General features: G+C 43.1%; 2 protein-coding genes and 2 non-coding genes across 4 annotated transcripts in view; 1 reads left to right on the top strand and 3 right to left on the bottom strand.

Moving 5' to 3' along the window:
- PFAS (phosphoribosylformylglycinamidine synthase) overlaps positions 1-3,862 on the bottom strand; it is a 56,663-nt gene extending 52,801 nt beyond the window's left edge. The window contains exon 1 of the mRNA XM_026683911.2: positions 3,803-3,862. The gene's annotated coding sequence lies outside the window, so the exon portion shown is untranslated. The remainder of the gene's footprint in view (positions 1-3,802) is intronic.
- Positions 3,863-5,952: 2,090 nt separating this feature from the next.
- Positions 5,953-6,034, top strand: TRNAS-AGA (transfer RNA serine (anticodon AGA)). The gene has a single exon. It is a non-coding gene; the product is annotated as a tRNA-Ser (tRNA).
- Positions 6,035-6,238: 204 nt separating this feature from the next.
- TRNAS-AGA (transfer RNA serine (anticodon AGA)) lies at positions 6,239-6,320 on the bottom strand. Its single transcript has one exon. It is a non-coding gene; the product is annotated as a tRNA-Ser (tRNA).
- A 5,126-nt stretch (positions 6,321-11,446) lies between these two features.
- The window catches only part of LOC113422781 (uncharacterized), a 28,869-nt gene continuing 19,291 nt past the window's right edge, over positions 11,447-21,024 (bottom strand). Inside the window, exons 15-19 of the mRNA XM_026683929.2 lie at positions 19,148-19,317; positions 16,607-16,704; positions 15,495-15,601; positions 13,052-13,114; positions 11,447-11,585 (exon numbers count right to left, since the gene is read on the bottom strand). Coding sequence (XP_026539714.2) covers positions 11,479-11,585; positions 13,052-13,114; positions 15,495-15,601; positions 16,607-16,704; positions 19,148-19,317 — 545 coding nt within the window. The 3' untranslated portion in view covers positions 11,447-11,478. The remainder of the gene's footprint in view (positions 11,586-13,051; positions 13,115-15,494; positions 15,602-16,606; positions 16,705-19,147; positions 19,318-21,024) is intronic.

Raw genomic sequence — 21,024 nt, 5'->3', positions numbered from 1 at the left:
TTAGATAGTTGGCAATCCGCATGTATTCTGACTCTCGGTACCCAGGATGTTGCTGACGTGATCTGAATCATGGTTGTAGCATCTTGGAGTCACATGATTCCGAATTGCAAATGGTATCTGACAAGCAAAGTCAATGAGGGATTCCAGATTCGCTTAACGGCCATGTGATTCACTTAACGACATTTGTAAAACGGTCGTAAAATGAGCTCCAGTCACTTAATGACTGCATCAGTCAGCGAGGGACATTCTGGTCCCAACGGTGGTCGTTAAGTCGAGGATGCAAATTTTAATTTTTTAAGAATCTGCTAGGCCTAGTCGTCAATCTATGGAAAACACTGAGCTTATGATAAGGTGGGCAAAATACTGCATTTTATTTCAGAGGTCACCTAGGGATGTGTGGCAATAGCTGCGTATGAACGCAAACATGGTACTAGCAGGCATAGGTCTTACTCCAGAGAGCTGCTGATTGATCTAAAAGACCTCAGAGCAAATATCCAACGCCGGACGAGCCAAAGGGTTGTTGGCCTTCAGATTGTTCACAATTCTTGCTTCACTCAAAGCTGCAGAGCAACCTTCATTACTTAGTCTACCAATTGCACAAAAACGACAACAATTGCATATCACAGGGCAAGGGTCTATCTTTCACCTGGTAAGGTTTTTTTTTTTCAAAAGTGGTTTGGGTCATTGCCTCCTTCCTGGGCCTGATAGAAAGTGACTGGCCCAAGGTCACCCAAGGCAGGACTAGAACTTGCTTGATGTCCTTAACCATTACACCAAACCGGCTCTCTGATGTATAAAACAACCAACACAAACAGATTAAATGTATACTAAGGTACAAATTTACATCCCAAGACTCAAAATTCACAAAATTCTAAAAAAAAAAAAAAATTAAGGGCACCCCCTCCCCATTATGTATTTTTATGTTGATTATGATCATGATTTATCACTTATAGCTTTTATGTACACTGAGAGCTTATGCACCAAAGACAAGTTCCTTGTGTGTCCAATCACCCTTGGCCAATTAAGAATTCTATCCCATTTTGTTCAAATGCATGTATGTGCTCAAAAAAATAAAGGGAACACAAAAATAAGACATCCTAGATCTGAATGAATGAAATATTCTTATTAAATACTTTGTTCATTACATAGTTGAATGTGCTGACAACAAAATCACACAAAAATTATCAATGGAAATCAAATTTAGCAACCCATGGAGGTCTGGATTTGGAGTTACACTCAAAATTAAAGTGGAAAAAAACACTATAGGCTGATCCAACTTTGATGTAATGTCCTTAAAACAAGTCAAAATGAGGCTCAGTAGTGTGTGTGGCCTTCACATGCCTATATGACCTCCCTACAATGCCTGGGCATGCTCCTGATGAGGTGGTGGATGGTCTCCTGAGGGATCTCCTCCCACACCTGGACTAAAGCATCCCCCAACTCCTGGACAGTCTGTGGTGCAACGTGGCGTTGGCGGATGGAGCGAGACATGATGTCCCAGATGTGCTCAATTGGATTCAGGTCGGGGAACGGGCGGGCCAGTCCATAGCATCAATGCCTTTGTCTTGCAGGAACCGCTGACACACCCCAGCCACATGAGGTCTAGCATTGTCTTGCATTAGGAGGAACCCAGGGCCAACCGCACCAGCATATGGTCTCACAAGGGGTCTGAGGATCTCATCTTGGTACCTAATGGCAGTCAGGTTACCTCTGGCGAGCACATGGAGGGCTGTGCGGCCCCCTAAAGAAATGCCACCCCACACCATTACTGACCCACTGACAAACCGGTCATGCTGGAGGATGTTGCAGGCAGCACAACATTCTCCACGGCGTCTCCAGACCCTGTCACGTCTGTCACATGTCCTCAATGTGAACCTGCTTTCATCTTTGAAGAGAACAGGGCACCAGTGGAGAATTTGCCAATCTTGGTATTCTCTGGATAATGCCAAACGTCCTGCACAGTGTTGGGCTGAAAGCACAACCCCCACCTGTGGACGTCGGGCCCTCATACCACCCTCATGGAGTCTGTTTCTGACCGTTTGAGCAGCCACATGCACATTTGTGGCCCACTGGAGGTCATTTTTCAGGGCTCTGGCAGTGCTCCTCCTGTCCCTCCTCGCACAAAGGCAGTCCTGATGCTGGGTTGTTGTCCTCCTATGGCTTCACGTCTCCTGATGTACTGGCATGTCTCCTGGTAGCGCCTCCATGCTCTGGACACTATACTGACAGACACAGCAAACCTTCTTGCCACAGCTTGCATTGAGTGCCATCCTGGATGAGCTGCACTTCCTGAACCACGTGTTTGGGTTGTAGACTCCGTCTCATGCTACCACTAGAGTGACAGCATCGCCAGGATTCAAAAGTGACCAAACCATCAGCCAGAAAGCATAGGAACTGAGAAGTAGTCTGTGGTCACCACCTGCAGAACCACTCCTTTATTGGGGATGTCTTGCTAACTGCTTATGCTTTCCACCTGTTGTCTATTCCATTTGCACAACAGCATGTGAAATTGATTGTCAGTCAGTGTTGCTACCTAAGTGGACAGTTTGATTTCACAGAAGTGTGATTGACTTGGAGTTACATTGTGTTGTTTAAGTGTTCCCTTTATTTTTTTGAGCAGTGTCCATATATACATATATACATCTACATCTATTTTGTTTTTGCGGGTGTTTATATGTATGATATTTAGATTTTTCAGGTATTTTTCCATGTCTTAATAGTTGTACTTTTAAAGTTATAGCGATGTTTCAGCAGAATCTCATCTGCCATCATCAGGCTTGTATATTGGGTTCTTCTTAATGTGTGTGTCAGGCTTTGGCAACAGAAACGGCTGCCAAAGCCTGACACACACTATTAAGAACCCAATACACAAGCCTGATGATGGCAGATGAAATTCTGCTGAAACATCGCTATAACTTTAAAAGTACATATAAATATGAACCAGGGGAGACATGATAGCAGTCTTCCAATATTTGAGGGATGCCACAGAGAGGAAGGGGTCAAGCTATTTTCCAAAGCACCTGACGGCCAGACAAAGAATAATGGATGGAAACTGAACAAGGAGAGATTCAAGCTGGTAATAAGGATGAATTTTCTAAGAACAATCAGTGTTCTCAATGAGACAGTGAGAACAATCAACCAATGGAACAGAAGTTGCCCTCAGAAGTTGTGGGAGCTTCATCACTGGAGGATTTCACGAAGAGATTGGACTACCATTTTTCGGGGATGGTGTAGGATCTCCTGCTTGGGCGGGGGTTGGACTAGATGATCTAGAAGACCCCTTACAACTCTGTTAATAGATGTTATGCACTTTCTCTTGAGGGTAGGCAACCAAATTTCCTTTTTAACATGGTATGCTCCCAGTAAAACAAAATGACAATAAAGTTACCTTATCTCAAATTATTTAAACCAAACAGAAGCCTATGCCGAATCAAACTTCATCCAAACTTTTGTCATAATCCAATCTCTCCATATTTCTTTTTTTCTTTCCTTTTTTCTTTTTTCTCCCTCAGCCGGCCCAGGGTGATGGGAGTTGAATCCCAAACGCGTGCAGAGTACGGACGCCTTCATGTGCTGCTTTCTTCTGCAGCGCCCAAGGGAAAGTTTTCCCACCCCTCCAAAAAAAGTCCCCGGGGCCGCTTTTACTATTTAAAACCGCAACTTCGGAGCTGCCCTATCCTCCTACACGGGCTTCTTTTCCAGAAAGTGCCCCACTTTCTCCACGATCCGAAATCGGGGGCAGAAGAAGGTCGTGAGAAAAAGCCCCCTTTTCTCCCCGCGTGTCTCAGGGTTGCAGCCTTACCTGCCCGGGTTGGCTGGATCGCGAATCTCCCTGCGACCTCAACGATCACGGGGCACTGGCGAACTGCCTCTTTCCTGTGAGGGTAACTTCCCGGGCGGGTGGGAGGGAGGCCCCGCCCTCATCTCCCATTGGCTGCCTCGCTTCCTTTTTCAGCCTTGAAATGGGAGACCCGGTGGGGTGGAGAGGGGGGTTAGGTGCGCAAGGCAAACTTCGATCGCGTGGAAAGGGAGAATTGGGCTTGGAGCAAAAGCAATCCTGGCTTGCACACAAGCGCACGCCCCTTATGATGTCCTTAGAGTTACAGTAGAGTTGGAACTGGAAGGGACCGTGTAGGTCATCTAGTCCAACCCTCCCGCCCAAGCAGGAGACCCAACTTTGTACCATTAGGCTTAGTCGGATGAGGAAGAGATCATGCAGAAACATCAATTGTTTTTCTTTGGATAACCTGTAACGATGTAAAGTAGGGTTTCCTGCTTGGGCGGAATGGGGGAGTTGGACTAGATGACCTACAAGGTCCTTTCCTTCCAATTCTGCTGTAAATGTGTAAAAAAAAACAGCACGTTTCTTGTGTAAATGTTACATAAACTCATTGGGAAAAAGTCTCCAACGAACAGCCCCTGGCAACTAAGCGGCAACGTACCTGAAAGCGAAGTTAATGGGAAAACACCTCAAATGAATCTCCCCAAAATAATTTCTTCAGCCGGATGGAACAGAAAACCAAGCGCGTCCGGCTCCATGCTGTCCTGTATTTGGAAAGAGGTCTTCTTGGGAAAATCACTTCCAGCTCTAAGCATGCGGAGAACTTCACCAGGTGATTTACAGATTTACGGCAGCAAGGTCATCTAGTCCAACCCCTCGCCCAAGCAGGAGACCCTACTTCACACCATTATAGGTTATCTAAAGAAACACAGCTGGTGTTTCTGCAGGATCTCTTCCTCATCCGACTAAGATGATGAAACCCTCGAATCTTGTGCGTGGCCATCCGAAAACACAACTGCCTTTCCTTCTTGCAAAGAAAGAGCTCTATCGGACCAACCAGCGCAGGGATCCCGGGAACCGGGAGGAGGAGGATCGGTCCTTTGGATCGCTTGGATCCCTTGCGGCGATATCTGGCCGCTGCCAGCGGAGTCCAGGCTGTGCCCGCCTGTGCTGACTGGAGTTGAGCTTGACAGCTTAGCTGGGTGGGAGACCACCAGATGATCCGAGGCTGGGGGCCAGATTGGAAAAGGGTGGGGTGGGGGGAACACCCCCGGGAAAGAGCAAAGACAAAGTGTGCTTTATTCGAAGGAGGCTTTATTTGACTAGTTGGAAGGGTGGGGGGACTAGGCACGAGCCTGGTTGATCTTGATACTTGGATGGGGCACCACCAGGATATGCTGGGACCGCTGGCCAGATTTTAACAAAAAACTGGAAACTGGTGATCGGAAACGATTTCCATTCGCTTCTTAATACACACGTGGTTGTCTCCACCTCTCCAGTTCGGCAGAGTTTGGGAACTTGTGAAAAATTAGGTCATTTGTCGTTTCATGAATTTATTATAGAGACTTTGGATAAGAATGGTTTCTTCTTTTGATGAGTTATTCCATTGCCTATCTACCAAACAGAATGGAGGGGGGGGGGCGGGGAATGAGGATCAAAAGTATTTTTTGAGGCTTGTTCTCTCTTCGTGCGTCATAGCGGTAATTAGGAGGTCAGATCAAGCTTGATGGTTGTAGGTTCAGTCCTGCGTGGATCGCACCGTGGTCCATTTTCTTCTAGCCTTTTCTGCTAAGAGCAGGTGCTTCTCATGCAAGGTATTTAGCAGTCAGACGAGATGGTGGCCCCTTCTTCTAGCTGAGGAATTCTGGGAGTTGAAGTCTACACATCTTTAAAATGACTTAAGCATTAATCTAGGTTATAACCGCATCAGTTTGCTATTTTATTACTTAAGTCTACTACGAGCACTAATGATGTTAATTAGATTGGGTAATGAAACGTCTGCAGGAAAACAGGCTAGCCCAGAGAGCACCAAAGATCCTTATTTTAAGTCTGCACAAAAATTGTGACTTCAGTTGCCCTGAGCTTGAAGGGAAGAAAATTGGCCGAAGGGAGCGGGGGCGGACTGTAGAATAAATAAATTTAGTCTCTTTAAAATAGTAAGTCAACATCTGGTAGTCGTGGCCGAGTGGTTAAGGCGATGGACTAGAAATCCATTGGGGTCTCCCCGCGCAGGTTCGAATCCTGCCGACTACGAAAAGAAGCAGAAAGATATTTTAATTTTGCCTGGGTTCAATTTAATCTGGGTTCTCGTCGTTTCAATTAGGGAGTGGGGAAAGTGGCTTGAAACATCAGAGGCAACCTTAGAAGTTCTCTGATACTTTTTTTAAAACTAGATCTAAAAATTTAATTAATCCAATGCAAAAAAAACAACCCACCCTCTTTCAATTTGCACGCTTTCGTAGTGGACAGGATTCGAACCTGCACGGGAAGGCCCCCATGGATTTCTAGTCCATCGCCTTAACCACTCGGCCACAACTACCACGTACGTTCTACTTTTTCCTTATATGTCTAAACATGTCCTGCAATAGTTTGGGAGTTAGAGACTGCTTTCTTTTTAGAAAGGGGTGTCCAAGGCAGCGGGAACTGTAGCTCAGCCTCATTCGCCTATGAATTAGGGATGGTCCTTTGGCCGGCTGTGCGATGGGAATACAATTCTGGTTTGCCAACCTGGTTACTCGAAGCTTAGTCCTTGAAACTGAAAAAATGGACAAGGTTGGTTCTGCATAGTTCATGCTCTCCTAAATCAATCAATCCAATCAACCAGTTACATCAACCATATCACTTTGAACCGAACATTCCTGCATGCAAGCTGAATACTTTTAAAATTCTCACAGGATAATAGGTTCCCTCCCAGCACATCTGTCCTGGTATTTAAATGCAAAGTCTTGGGGCACGACATTTATGGCAAGCTCCGGAAGGAAATGTGGGCAGGTGCAGCTTTGTGGATATGTTTCCTGGCTAGATTAATACTTTTACCTCATAGAACATGCTTCAAGTGTTTTTGTGTTCAAGACAGAGGTGGTATTCAGCAGGTTCTGACCAGTTCTAGAGAACCGATAGCAGAAATTTTGAGTAGTTCAGAGAACCGGTCAATCCCACCTCTGACTGGCCATGCCCGCATCTATTTTCTGCCTCCCAGCTGATCGGCTGGGTCGTCTTTGGTTGCCCTGCACAGGAGAGTGGAGCTGGAAAGCAGGTTAGTGGGGTGGGGAGGAAATGAGATTTTGCAGTATCCTTCCCCTTCTATGCCCACCAAGCCAAGTCCATCAAGCCACGCCCACAGAACCTGTAGTAAAAAAATGTGAATCCCACCACTGGTTCAAGAGGTGATTTCAAAGCTTCCGTAAACTAGGGGTGTGAGTGATCTCCATTAGGGCTTTTTGGAGCATGGAAGTTAAGCTGGATCAGCCCTTTAACTGGTTGGATGGGAGGCTGCCAGTGTGAACCTGATTCAGGAATGATGCAATATAGGAAAGTGGTGATTTGTGGAATTATTTACTAGATGTCTATGGAGATTCTCAGTCATCCAGGTCATGGTTGCCACAAAGGTGCTTTTTTTCCGAAAGACAACTGGAGTTTCTAAGTTTTTTTTTAAAAAGACATTTCGCTTCTCATCCAAGAAGCTTCTTCAGCTATTCTTTAGCTGAAGAAGCTTCTTGGATGACAAGCATAATGTCTTCAAAGAAAATCCAGAAAGTCCAGTTGCCTCTTGGAAAAAAGCTCCTTTGGGACAATTATTTACTAGCTGTTTACTACTAGCAGCCCCGATTTGCAGCAAGAATGTAAGTTAACATTTCAATCTACTAGGGGTCAAAGATGATAAAGGGCTGGCAGGGGCTGAACAGTTGAAGGAGTTAGATATGTCTAGTCTCTTGAAGAAAAGTACTAGGGGTCATATAATAACAGTCTTCCAATATCTGAGGGGTTGTCACAGAGAGGAGAGGGTCAACCTATTGTCCAAATAAAGCACCTGAGGACTGGACAAGAAGTAAAGGGTGGAAATTTTTTTCAAGAAGGAATCCAACCTTAGAACTAAGGAGAAATTTCCTGACAGTGAGAACAATTAAATCCTTGGAAGTGCTTGCTTTCAGAAGTTGTGGGAGGTTTTTTAAAAGAGACTGGGCAGCCATTTGCTTGTGGGAAGCCCCACCCACCCAAGAAGAATAAAATATTTTGGGGGATATTTAAAAGGCAAGATAGAATATTTCTCCTAAAGGAGAAATGAAAACAACAACAACCAGAAAACTCTTAAGGGAGGCAGAAACCAGCCCCAGTCTCCCTGCCTCAAGCAGAAACTAAGGAGGCCAGCTTTTAGAAATGCAGAACTTGGTAATCCATTCAGAAAGACTGAGTCAAGACAGAAACTCAGATAAGCAACGAAGAAGAGGTTGACAAAATTAGCTCAAACTAACACCTAGGATTTGCATTTCCCCGCTTATCTATAAAGCCAGCCATGATCCCTATATGGTCCCCATAGAAATCCAGAAGGTATAAAAACTCACTCACTCTCAACTCCATTTTGTCAGCTGCCGCAGAACCACAAACCCTGGTGGTTTGGTTCACCAATAAACAGAATCTTTCTTTCCAATCAGCCTCCATCCTCCATTTTATTTCCAGTGTCTTTCTCCCAATTTGGAACTAACTGAACGAGATAGATTTTCCTTTCAATAGTCTATAATGATATACTGGTAGGTTAGATAGATAGATAGATAGATAGATAGATAGATGGATGGATGGATGGATGGATGGATGGATGGATGGATGGATGGATGGATGGATGGATGGATGGATGGATGGATGGATGGATAGATAGATAGATAGATAGATAGATAGATAGATAGATAGATAGATAGATAGATAGATAGATAGATAGATAGATAGATAGATTGATAGATTGATAGATAGATAGAGGTATAGGTATAGGTATAGGTATAGGTATAGGTATAGGTATGGTATTCAGCTTTGTTCTGGTATTTTCCCACGTCATTATAGTTGTGCTTTTAAAGTTGTAGCAACGTTTTGGCAGAATCTCATCTGCCATCATCAGGCTTCTGTATTGTGTTCGTCTGTGAGTCAGACTTTCACAGCCGTTTCTGTTTTAAATTTGGGGCTAGCCTACTGCTGTGCCAGAATGGTTTTTTCTTCATCCTGATTTTCTTCATCCTGACACACCAAGACTCCCAACCAATCAGGATGAAGAAAAAACCATTGTAGTTAGACATAATAGCATTCTTCCTTACAGTCAAGGTCATGTTATTCCTGCACCTGAATGAGGAGTGGTTTAAGGAATGTCGCAAGTTAAGGAAGCTGGGCCGGGTGGTGATTGGGGCATGTGATTGAATGGTGGGTGCAGGGGATGGATTTGTATTTTTAATTATAGAAGGAAAATCCAGAACTCTCAGATTTGGGATTTCCCAGATGTGCCAGTACGGCTTTTCCAATAAAGAGAAACTTTGAGAAAATGTTTGTCTTGGGAGTTTTTGATTGGAGTTTGGTTAGCTGGAACGGTGACAGTTGCCTGGAAGTTGTGGGAGCTTCATCACTGGAGGCTTTCAAGAAGAGATTGGACTGTCATTTATCAGAAATGGTGTAGGTAGGGTCTCCTGCTTGGGGGGGTTGGACTAGATGATCTACAAGGTCCCTTCCAACTCTGTTATTCTGTAAAGACTGAGATAACCAGAGCAAGCCTGTGGGAGTCAGCTACTGATGTATCCCTTTCAGGCTCCAGAGTGTGAGAAAGAGAACGACCATTTTTACAGAACAGCTGAAACTTGGCTTAAAACCAAAGGCCTGCAGCTTCTTGGCAACGGGAGATATTTTGCTGAGCCACCTCAGCAGAAATTCCTCCAGGACACAGTGTGAAATCACTGCCCATTTTGGTTGCTGCCGTCACTGCCTGAATGGAGAAAAAAAAAAAACTTTGGGTCAAGGCCACATTGCACCATTTCTATGTCATTCACCAGCTCCGGCTTCTCTGAAATCTAACAAGGTCAGATTTTGGTAGTGTAGGATTGTTGTCCTTTGCTGGAAGACGTGGTGTTCTGACTACTTTTGGAAGGTGACAAAATAGGCCAGGAGTACTCATAATCTAAGGGTATGCCATATACAAACACCTTGGAGCTAAAGGGGGAAAAAAACCTTAGTACTGTTTTTGGCATTTTTCTCGTTTGTTTTTTTTTAACAGGGGGTTGGGAACAGTGGTGGGATTCATAATTTTTTACTACCGGTTCTGTGGGTGTGGGGCTTCGTGGGTGTGGTGTGGCTTGGGCATGGCAGGGGAAGGAATCAGTATACTGTAAAATTCCCATTCCCTCCCCAAACCACAGACCTGCTTTCCAGCTCTGTTCTCCTATGCAGGGCAACAAAAGACCCAGCCATTCAGCTGGGACTTGGGAGGCAGAGAAGAGATGGTGACAGAGCCAGTCAGAGGTGGTATTTCAATCTACTCAACATTTCTGCTACCGGTTCTCCAGGACTGGTCAGAACCTGCTGAATACCACCTCTGGTTGGGAATATCCCAGTATTTGAGGGGCTGCCACAGAGGGGATCAACCTACTTTCCAAAGCACCAGGAAGCAGGATAAAGAAACAATGGATGGAAGCTGATCAAGGAGAGAAACAACTTAGAACTAAGGAGAAATTTCCTGACCGTTAGAACAGTTAATCAGTGGAACAATTGGCCTTCAAAAGTTGTGAATGCTCCAATGCTGGAGGTTTTTAAGAAGAGACTGGACAGCCACTTGTCTCAAATTGTATAGGGCTTCATGCTTGAGAAGAGGGTTGGACTCCAAAGTCCCTTCCAGCTGTATTCTAATTGATTGATTGATTGAATTCAGGGCAAGCAATCAGCCAGCCATTTCTGCAGTTACCTTCCTAGACGCAAAAGTAGGCTGATGTAGGGAATCACTCTGTTTCAGTTGGAATTTGCGTGAAGCCAACTTTTATAGAGACCTGAATCATGAAGAAATTAGGGCCTCTATTTGAGGTGGGAAATGCCTATTTTGGTTACAAAAAGGGAATTGGAATGCTCATCTACAATATATATTTTAGGAAAGGGAGGAAGACAAGAGGAAGGGAAAGAAGGAAGGAAGGAAGGAAGGAAGAGATGGAAGACTGGATTTGTGCTTTTCCTATCCCATACCTCTTTCCTTCTCTGCTGTATTTTTTAAACTACAAACTTACTAGCTAGCCCTTTCAAATAATTATCTTTGGGAATCTTTCAGGCTGAAGATAATAGGGTTAAAGGAAGGAGAATGAGATCATTGAAATGGATCCTTTATTCCCCAGTTTCTGCACACAAAGCTTACGATGCTCCCACGAGAATAAAAAATTGTGTAACAGTAACATCCCAATCCAGCCTTTTGCAGTTTGTGCTTGCACAATACAACCCTCTCACCTGGCTACAGAGTTAACCCCTTTTCTGTGCTGCAATAAATCACAAACTAACCAAACCAGCTGGGGTTTGCTCAATAGACTTTGCTACTAAAGCTAACCAAGAATAAAATTTACCAGGTTTAGGCCTCTATGGATTGTTGCACCAATGCAGTCATCTTGTTGGAAAACCCTTCTTCTGACTTGTTCAATACCCAAATGAAATATGAAAACATAAGATATTCAAGGGTGTCTTTAATCATTGTTTCAATGGCCAAACATTTGAACAGGAAGAACTGTGTTGATTGTAGTTGTTAGTCCACACAGAGCCACACTGAAAGCTAGAAACCAAAACCAAGTCTTCCCCTGTGCACCTGCAAGAAATAAACATATAAAATCACCTTTGGTGGGTGAGGTCTCAATCCACTCACTAGAAACCAAGCACACTGCCTTGTACCAATAGAAGAGAATATCTTTAGTTCAGAACTGAACTGTGGAGACTCTGGTGCTCTCTTGAGCTTGGTTGTTTTCTTGCAGACTTTTCATTACCAAACTAGGTAACATCATCAGTGTTAGAAGGGAGTGTGGTTTTGCTCTCTGTTTATATACTAGTGGCTTGCCCTATCAGGATTGCTGGGAGTGATCTTGGTGGCTTGGCAGAGAGTAAACAACAGACTAAACAAGGAACCATCAATACCATTCCCACCAACACTGACAGGGCAAGCTACTATGGTAATATATAAAAATAAGAGCAAACTCCATTCCATTCTAACATGATGATGTTATCTAGTAACGAAATGTAATGAAATGTTTGCAAGAAAATAACCAAGCTCAGAGAGTACCAAGTACACACAGAGTCTTGTAACAATATTTTTTGTCCTGTTTTTAATGCTCAGCCCTTTTTTGTTATACACTCTTTTTTCCGGCTGAATTTCCAGTACATGAATTTCTGTTAAATTTTATTATAAAATAAAATACAAATACAATTTGAAAAAGAAAGAAAGAGAGAAAGAAAAATACAGAAAGAAGTAAAAAAAAATAGTGACTTCCAACTTTTTTTTCAGGGTGGTTGCTTTATGTTTCTAAATCTTTCAAGTTATTTCTCTTACTGCAAAAACATTCTAATCCTCAAAACCTAAAATCAGGAGTTTCATTTTTCTCCCAGTTTTGACAACAACATCAGATGGTGTTTCCAAAAGGAAACAAAATTAGACCATTTATTCTTTTGAATTAGAATTTGGCCATTTTTCCATTCACTGCCCTCTTTTTAACTGGAGAAGCCAACCCTCCATACTTCCAAACAATAGTTTTTTCGGGGGACAGGAGGAATGGAAGGGGAAGGGGAAATTCCCAATTCATCAATCTGAAGTTCCTTTATCAGCTGTAGAGCATATTTCTGATGACATAAGTGCTTTTTTCTGTTGAGTGACAAGTGGTTTTGGGTGAATGGGTTATTCTATACCTGAAAAGGCATATTTTTAAAGGAGGAGGAAAAGAAGAAGGAAAGAATTTGTGGATAGCAAAAAAAAAAATGCAATGACTGGAAGGAGTAAGAGATTATTGATATAAAAAGTGGAAAATTTGTGTAATTTCAAATCAACTTAGCCCTTTTGAGCTCCAGGCACAAAGGAGTTATAGAAATCTCCTAGAGTTATCTTGTGATAAGATGAGTGGTCTATAAATTTAATAATAAATTAAAACATTAATAAATCTCATCCATGAAGCTCCTGTTCCTCTCCATATTTGAGGAAATTCCAATAATCTTATATTGCACAACTGCAAAGAAGAAAAACTCATGCTTTCAGACTTTATGTTTTCATAATAAGCAACAAAGCCTCACCTGTTGAAGCACCGCCTGCCAACTGTAAGACATGCCTGTTTGCAGCTCTTTTCTTCTGGTATACTGCAAGAGGCAAACCAGAAATAAGTTGCAGCAAGAAGGATTTTAAAAAACAGAGTTACTCCCTTGCCTCCAGTCCTTGATGTAGAAAAGGGTTTGGTTTGGACTACTTAGAAATGGGGTTCGGCATTTAGGGGAGCAAAGGGAGAGGGTGTGGAAGCAAGACTTCTCCGGACCCTTCCCTTCAGGCTTTGCAGAGGGTTGCACTATATTTCCCAGCATTCCTTGCAATTTGTCTCTGTTGGCTAGCTTACTCTAATACAGTATTTCTCAACCTGGCAGCAGGTTTGGACAGTGAGGAGGTTGGGGAGGAACATGGGCCAGTCCTGGAGTCTGGGGAAGGCTCGGACAAATGCTCTGCATTGGAGGCAGAGATGGGGCCAGGAACATCTGACAGTTATCAGCTGCCTTTGGAGTCAGAGATCAGTGGAGCAGAAGAACAGCAGGAGCCTGTTCTCAATGCACAGAGCTGCCAGGAGAAGGGAACAGCTGAGGAACAAGGGCCAACTTGGGAGTAAAGCCACAGGTGGACGGTGAATGGCCCCTGGGAATAAAGAGGAGTGAAAGGGGAGTGGTGCTTGCAGGAGACAATTAGTTCAATTCATTAGAGTGAAGATCTGTTCCTGACTTATTGCCAAGTAATTGCTGCTACAGAGTGGTGTTTGGAAGATATCGGCCTGGCAGTTCTCCAAGTCTGATAAAGGTCTGTAGTTGTGAGATATGTTGAAAGACTGTTGGCTGGGACTTTGCTGGAGAGGAGTTTACTTTAAACTAAATAAAAGGGGTTTTGTCAGGATGAGGAGTTGGCTTCGTGCTCTTGGGAAGCCTAGAAAAGAACACTTGGCCATTTGAATACGTGTGGACTTTAACCCCCAGAATTCCCCAGCCAGCAATGAATTCTGGGAGTTGAAGTCCATGCATCTTTAAGCTGCTATGGTTGAGAAAAACTAGTCTAATAACATCTGGAGAGAAGCTCAGGTTTTGATTTGAGCAGTTCATTCTGGTTCAGACAGCTGTGGCTTGGTTAATTGTACAGGTAGTCCTCGACTTACAACAGTTCATTTAGTGATTGTTCAAAGTTACAATAACCCTGAAAAAACCCTGATTTATGACCATTGTTCACACTTACGACCGTGGCAGCAACCCCAGGGTCACATGATTTACATTCGGATGCTTGACAGATGGTTCATATTTATGACGGCCGCCGTGTCCCCAGGCCAGTTGATTTCTTTTTGCGACCTTCTGACAAGCAAAGTCAGTGGGGAAGCCAGATTCACTTAACAACCATGTCAGTAATTTAACAGCTGCAGTGATTCACTTAATGTAGCAAGAAAAGTCGTAAAATGAAACTTGGTTAACAAATTTCTCATTTGGCTACATAAATGTTGGGCTCATCTGTGGTGATAAGTCGAGGGTTACCTGTGGTGTATTTAACAGACCACAATATCTGGGGAATCACCCAAGAGGTTCAGTCAAAATTTTAAATTTTAAAAACATGGTAACTTAGAAAAATGTATAAACACCAGGAGAGGAGTCTAGATTCTGTATTACAAGATAGATTCTACTAGATTCTATTCTTCAGTGGAACAGTGTCTGTTCGCACTGTGGGAAGCACCCCCCCTCCTAGAAGAATGAAATATTTTGCAGAATATTATATTTCTCTAAATGAGAAATGGAGAAACATGTTTTTTTAAAGGCAGGAAGCAGCCCCAGTCTCCCTGCCCCCAAGTAGAAACCGAGGTGACTACCTTTAGAATTGCACATTTGGTAATCCATTCAAGATATTTTGAAGCAAAGGCAGAATGATAAGATTAGAAGTAGCCCAGAACAGTCCAAAGCCCCTTCATTGCACCAACTCCCAGAAGTTCAAAGTCACAGAAACCTGGGAGCTCAGGTAAACAATGAGCCAGAAGTTGACCAGATTAGCTGAGACAAGCACCTAGGATTTGCATTTCTCCTTTTGCCTATAGAGACCCCTACATGACCCCTACATGACCCCATAGGAATCTGACAACAGCCAATTGAATATTAAAGGACATGTTTCTTGCACAGGAACAGGAAGATCAAATGCAAAGCCCAAAGAAGGTATAAAAAAAAACCCCACTCTCAACTCTGTTTTGTCAGCTGCCCAGAATCACATGTGGTTCTGCTTAATCAATAAACTATCTTTCCAATCGGCCTCCATGCTTCCAGTATCTTTCTCTCAGCTTGGAACTGAACCAGATCCAGGTCTTCCAACAGCACTAAACAAGTTGGAGCTGTGTTACCCACATTTTAGAGACTGTAGCCCTCCAGCCTTGTCTGTGCAGTGCTGTTCATCAAGCCACATCAGCTACCATCAGGATTGCTCTAATAAAAGATCTCCAGCAGAAGACATTCTTACCTTTGGGGTGAAAGGGGTGGGGTCCGGCAGCCACCCCCTCTCTCAGTAATCGTTGCACCAATACTCGGAGGGTCTCATTGAGCCGGTAACGGCAGCGCAGAGTCAATCTAGCCATCCAAGGGGGTGGGGGAGGAAAACAGTGCCATGAGACCTCCTATCACAAAATTGTACAATCTGACATTTTACTTATTGACTGTTGCAACACACTCTTCATGGGGCTGCCCTTGAAAGGCATCTGGAAGCTCCAATTGGTTCAAAAATGCAACGGCCCGCAAGGTTTTGTGAAGACCCAGGTATGCACATGTGTTGCCTCTCCAGCGGGAGTTGCATTGCAATTTGCTTTCCAGGTGCAATTCAAGATGCTGGTTGTGACCTTTAAAGGCCACCATGGTTCTGGACCACTTTATCTGAAGGACCATCTCTCTTCTGTTACATCCAGCTAACCCATCAGAGTGGGGAGAGGCAGGAAATGCTGTGGGTCCCCTCTCCTAAGGAGCCTCAAAGGTGCTTTTCCAAAAGGCAATTGGACTTTCTTTGTTTTTCCTTAAAGAGGTTTCACTTCTTAACTAAGAAGCTTCTTCAGTTCTATCAGAAGACGTTCTATCAGAAATGCCTTCAAAGAAAACCAAAGAAAGTCCAGTTGCCTCTTGAAAAAGCACCTTTGGGAGAACCACGACCTGGATGACTGAGAATCTGCTTTGATCCTGTCCTAAAGAAGTACATGTAGCATTGGGACCCATCAGAAGGGCCTTCTTTGGGGTGGCTCCCACCCTCTGGAAAATCATCCCTGCAGAGATTAGACTGGTCAACATTTTGACACTCTTTCACAAAGACCTGTCTTTGCCAATGGGCCTGGGGAACCCAGAGTGAGATGGAGCCCCTCAAATGGCTTGTTTGATCGATTGTTGTTGCCAGGTGTGTATGTGTGTGTGGAGAATTAGTTTTTACTGTTTCCATACTGTGTTTTTATTTTTTATAAGCTGCCTCAAGTCACTGTGAGAGGACAGCCATATAAATGGTGTAAATTAAAAAAAAAGAAATCCAGTAATTGATTCAGCTGGAACATCTTCCTTCAGGAGAGTCCTCACCGCCCTTTTTTTCTCCCTTTTTACCTATACTGAGGATCCCTCGTTATGATGGCTTTTGCTTTCGGAATAATCTCTCTCTCGAACATCACTTCATTTTCATAGACCAAGTAATTCTCTTCAAACTAAAAGAGGACAGGCAAAAAAGACAATGCTAGACATTTAACTTCACCGGAAGTGTTGGGCAAACATCTCTCACAATGTACCACCAAGGGCCAATATTGCTCTATGATACAAGTAGTCCTCAATTTACAACCAACAATGAGCCCAACATTTCTGTTGCTAAGTGAGACTGTTGTTGAGTTTTCTCTTCATTTGATGACCTTTTTCTCCCCGGTTGTTAAGTGAACCACTGTAGTTGTTAAGTTACTAACATGGTTGTTAAATGAATCTGGCTTCCCTGTTGACTTTGCTTGTCAAGACATCGCAAAAGGGTATCACATGTAAACACATACCCATGAGACACTATGGCCATCATAAATATGAACTACTTGCCAAGCAAGTTTTGAATTTTGATTGAATTTGAATTGATCTGAATTTTGATCACATGGATGCTGCAACAGTCAATTTAATAGTGATCATAAGCCACTTATTTCAGTGCTGTTTTAACTTTCAGTGGTTACTAAATGAACTGTTGTAAGTCGAGGACTACTTGTATATTCTACTTCTTTGGCGTTAATAAGGACGTCCAATGTGGTTGGGTTTTGAAATCAACAGAGAGACCCATTAACATGGAACCAGTGGTGGGATTCTGCTGGTTCACACTGGTTCAAGTGAACAGGTTGTTAAATTACCTACCTACCCACCCACCCACCCCGCTATCAAAGTGGATCCTGGGCGCTGCAAGAAAAGGGCAATGGAGGGAAGGAGAAAGCCGCTTTCCCTCTTTCTTCTCCCTGCTCCTCCTCCTTCTCTCATGTCGGCTGCTCAATTGCCCTTTTCTCCTTTGCAGCACAGCACCCAGAATCCACTTTGATAGCGAGGGGGGTTGTAATTTAACCACTGGTTCGCCCAGGGTCAGGTTGGCCATTGCAGGAGGATCGTCCCATATATGCAAGCAGAGCTGGAGAACAGGGATGGGCCATGCCTCCCACGACAGCCAACCTGACCCTGGGCGAACCGGTTGTTAAATTATTTGAATCCCACCACTGCATAGAACTTTTTGTTGTAGAATTCATGTCTAAATGTTGGAACATCTCCTGACTCAATGTCACACTTCTGCCCCCAAGGCATCATGGTATGGTCAACTTTCCTGCAGATCAGTAAGCAATAATTTATTTACAGTTACTCTGAAGTGGTGGGACTCCATGAAGGGCATTACATTTTCTTCTGGGGAGACCCCAGCCTCTTTCTTCCTCCATACCCAAAATACTAAGATGTCCCAACCTGGAATATGTTTTGGCAACATCCATTGGGCAACCAAGTTTTTTTTTAACTGTCAAGTACTTGAATAAATATAAGGAAGGATGGACGAAATTTATCAGTTCATGCTGCATTTTCAGCATTTAAAGTTCAGCTATCCTGAAAATCCATATTATTATTTCTAAATTGTTTCAAAAGGTTTGGAGGGGTGATGGAAAAAGTGACGCTGCAGAAATATTCCTTGTTGACATGCAGATTCAGTCAAAAAAGCCAACAGTGAAAATCTGCAGATCTTGAAATCCTCCCGTTTTGAAACCTTACAGAACAAATATTTATTCTTTGACTAGATTTAAGCTTTGTGGGATGCTCCCCCCAGAGGAATGAAATATTTTGGGAAATATTTAAAAAAGGCAGAATATTATATTTCCCTAAAGAAGAAATGGAGAAACATGTTCTTAGAGGCAAGAAGCAGCCCCCAAGTCTTTCTTAACAGCCCAAAGCAGATGCCAGCACTTAAGGAGGTGAAGAGCTTATTGAAAGAGGAAGCCAACTATCCAGATGGCTCCATTCATAAGCAAAGCAAAATACTGCAGGCAGAAATCCATTCAAGACAGGATATTTCGAAACTCCTTGCAGCAAAGTTTGTCAGCTAACAAAAGCAGAATGGCAGGATTAGTACAGCAGCTCTTCACCCGAGACCCAGCACAGGAGGAAAGCCATTAGTCACAATAAGAATTGACCAACACCCTTTCAAAACACAAGCTCTTTCATTGCATAACATAACCCACCCACCCGGCAGCATTTCAGGACCTGTATAAAAATCCTGGCACTCATCTAGCTAATTGTTCAGCTGACTCATAACAGCACACTGTCTTTGGGTGAGTTCTGTTCATTAATAAACTTTCTTTCCAATCAGCCTCCATGTTGTTTCCAAAGACTTTCTCCCAGCTTGAAACTGAACCAGATGGATATTTCTTCCAACAGCTTCATAGGACACTTCTTCACTTTACCCAAAAGCAGCTTAAGAGATTTGCAAATCCCCCAGAATCAAAGCCAGAAGGAAGACAATGCAGTACAACAGAGAAGCAGAAGATCCTCCATGGAGTAATCTATACTTCTTGGATAAGGGACAAGTTCTCTTAGGTACAGTTACTCTACACTCAATATTCTAATTATCCTGGCTCCCATCAAACAACTCTTACTTACTTTTCTGAGGGTACCACAGGTGCTCACAGAGAAGGTGAAGAGGGCCTTGGTGCCATCAACTTCTACTGGTCTACAGTTCTTATCCCGTAGATGAGTTCTCCTAGGATTTAAATCTGGTTTGGTATCCAAGCTGAGTATGGTAGCAGTTATGGTTCCATTGGGAAAGCATACTGCAGAACAACAACAATGAAATAATTAAATTAATATGCCAAGAAAGTTCCAGCGATCAGGGAACTGAAGGCAATTAATCCAGAACTTCTCCAAAACTAGACCTACATAATCAGAATCTATGGCCCAAAAGTTCTCTTTTTTCCAAAAAGTAACTAACTTTAATTTGATTTCTTTCAAAAATATTTCACTTCTCATCTTGAACAAGAAGCAAAATGTTTTCAAAGAAAAATACTCAGAAAGTCCAGTTGTCTTTAGGAAAAAAGCACCTTTGGGACAACCGTATCCTGGATGATTGAGAATCTCCATAGACAATCAGAGTCTATAGATTATGAATAGAATAGAATAGAATAGAATAGAATAGAATAGAATAGAATAGAATAGAATAGAATAGAATAGAATAGAATAGAATTCTTTATTGGCCAAGTGTGATTGGACACACAAGGAATTTGACTTGGTGCAAATACTCTCAGTATACATAAAAGAAAAGATACATTTGTCAAGAGTCAAGAATCATAAGGTGAAACACTTAATAATAGTCATAAGGTACAATCAACAATCAAATCATACTAGGAAACAGTCAATATAAATCGTAAGGATACAAGCGACAAAGTTACACTCCTACAATCACAAGTGGGAGGGGATGGGTGATAAGGAGTGATGTGAAGATTATGGACAGTAGTAATGTGGAGAAAAGCAAAGTTTTACACCTGGGCAATAAAAAAACAAAGGTATAAGTACAGATTAAGTGTAACCTGGCTCCAAAACAGTAACCGTGAGAGGGACCTTAGTGTTTTAGTGGACGATCACCAAAATGTGAACCAGCAGTGGGCAGCCACCACCAAAAAAGCCAATAAAATCCTATGTTGTATAAACAGAGGCATAGAATCAAAATCACATGAAGTATTAGTACCACTTTATAAAGCCTTGGCCACACCTGGAGTACTGCATCCAGTTTTGGTCACCACATTACAAAAAAGATGTTGAGACTTTGGGGGGGAAAATGAAAAGATGATTAAAGCAGTGGTGGGATTCTGTGGGCATGGGTTGGTGGGCGTAGAAGGGGAAGGATACTGCAAAATACGCATTCCCTCCCCATCCCACTAACCTGCTTTCCAGCTCCGTTCTCCTGTGCAGGGCAACCAAAGAGACCCAGACGATCAGCTGGGATTCGGGAGGCAGAGAACAGATGGGGACAGATGGGGACGGGGCCAGTCAGAGGTGGTATTTGTCAGTTCTCCGAACTACTCAAAATTTCTACTATGGTTCTCCAGAACTGGTCAGAACTGGCTGAATATCACCTCTGGATTAAAAGTCTAGAGCAGAGGTGCCATTCAGCAGGTTCTGACCAGTTCTGGAGAAATGGTAGTGAAAATTTTGAGTAATTCGGAGAACCAGCAAATATCACCTCTGACTGGAGATTTTACAGTATCCTTCCCTGCCATGCTCTCCAAGCCATGCCCACAGAACTGGTAGTAAAAAAAATTGAATCCCACCACTGGTCTGGAGGCTAAAACTTGGAAGGATTCGGGTTTGGCTAGTCTAGAGAAAAGAAGAAGTAAGGGTGACATGATAGCAGTATTCCGGTATTTGAGAGGCTGCCACAAAGAAGAGGAGTCAAATTATTCTCCAAAGTGCCAGAGGGCAGGATAAGAAATAATGGTTGCAAAATGCTCAAACAGAGAAGCAACCTGAAATTAAGGAGAAAC

The sequence above is a fragment of the Notechis scutatus genome, chromosome Z (genome assembly GCF_049901735.1).
Source record: "Notechis scutatus isolate UNSWTSFEM ecotype Mainland chromosome Z, rNotScu1.2, whole genome shotgun sequence".
In the NCBI taxonomy this organism is placed as follows: Eukaryota; Metazoa; Chordata; class Lepidosauria; order Squamata; family Elapidae; genus Notechis; species Notechis scutatus.
This window is presented reverse-complemented; position numbering and strand designations above follow the sequence as displayed.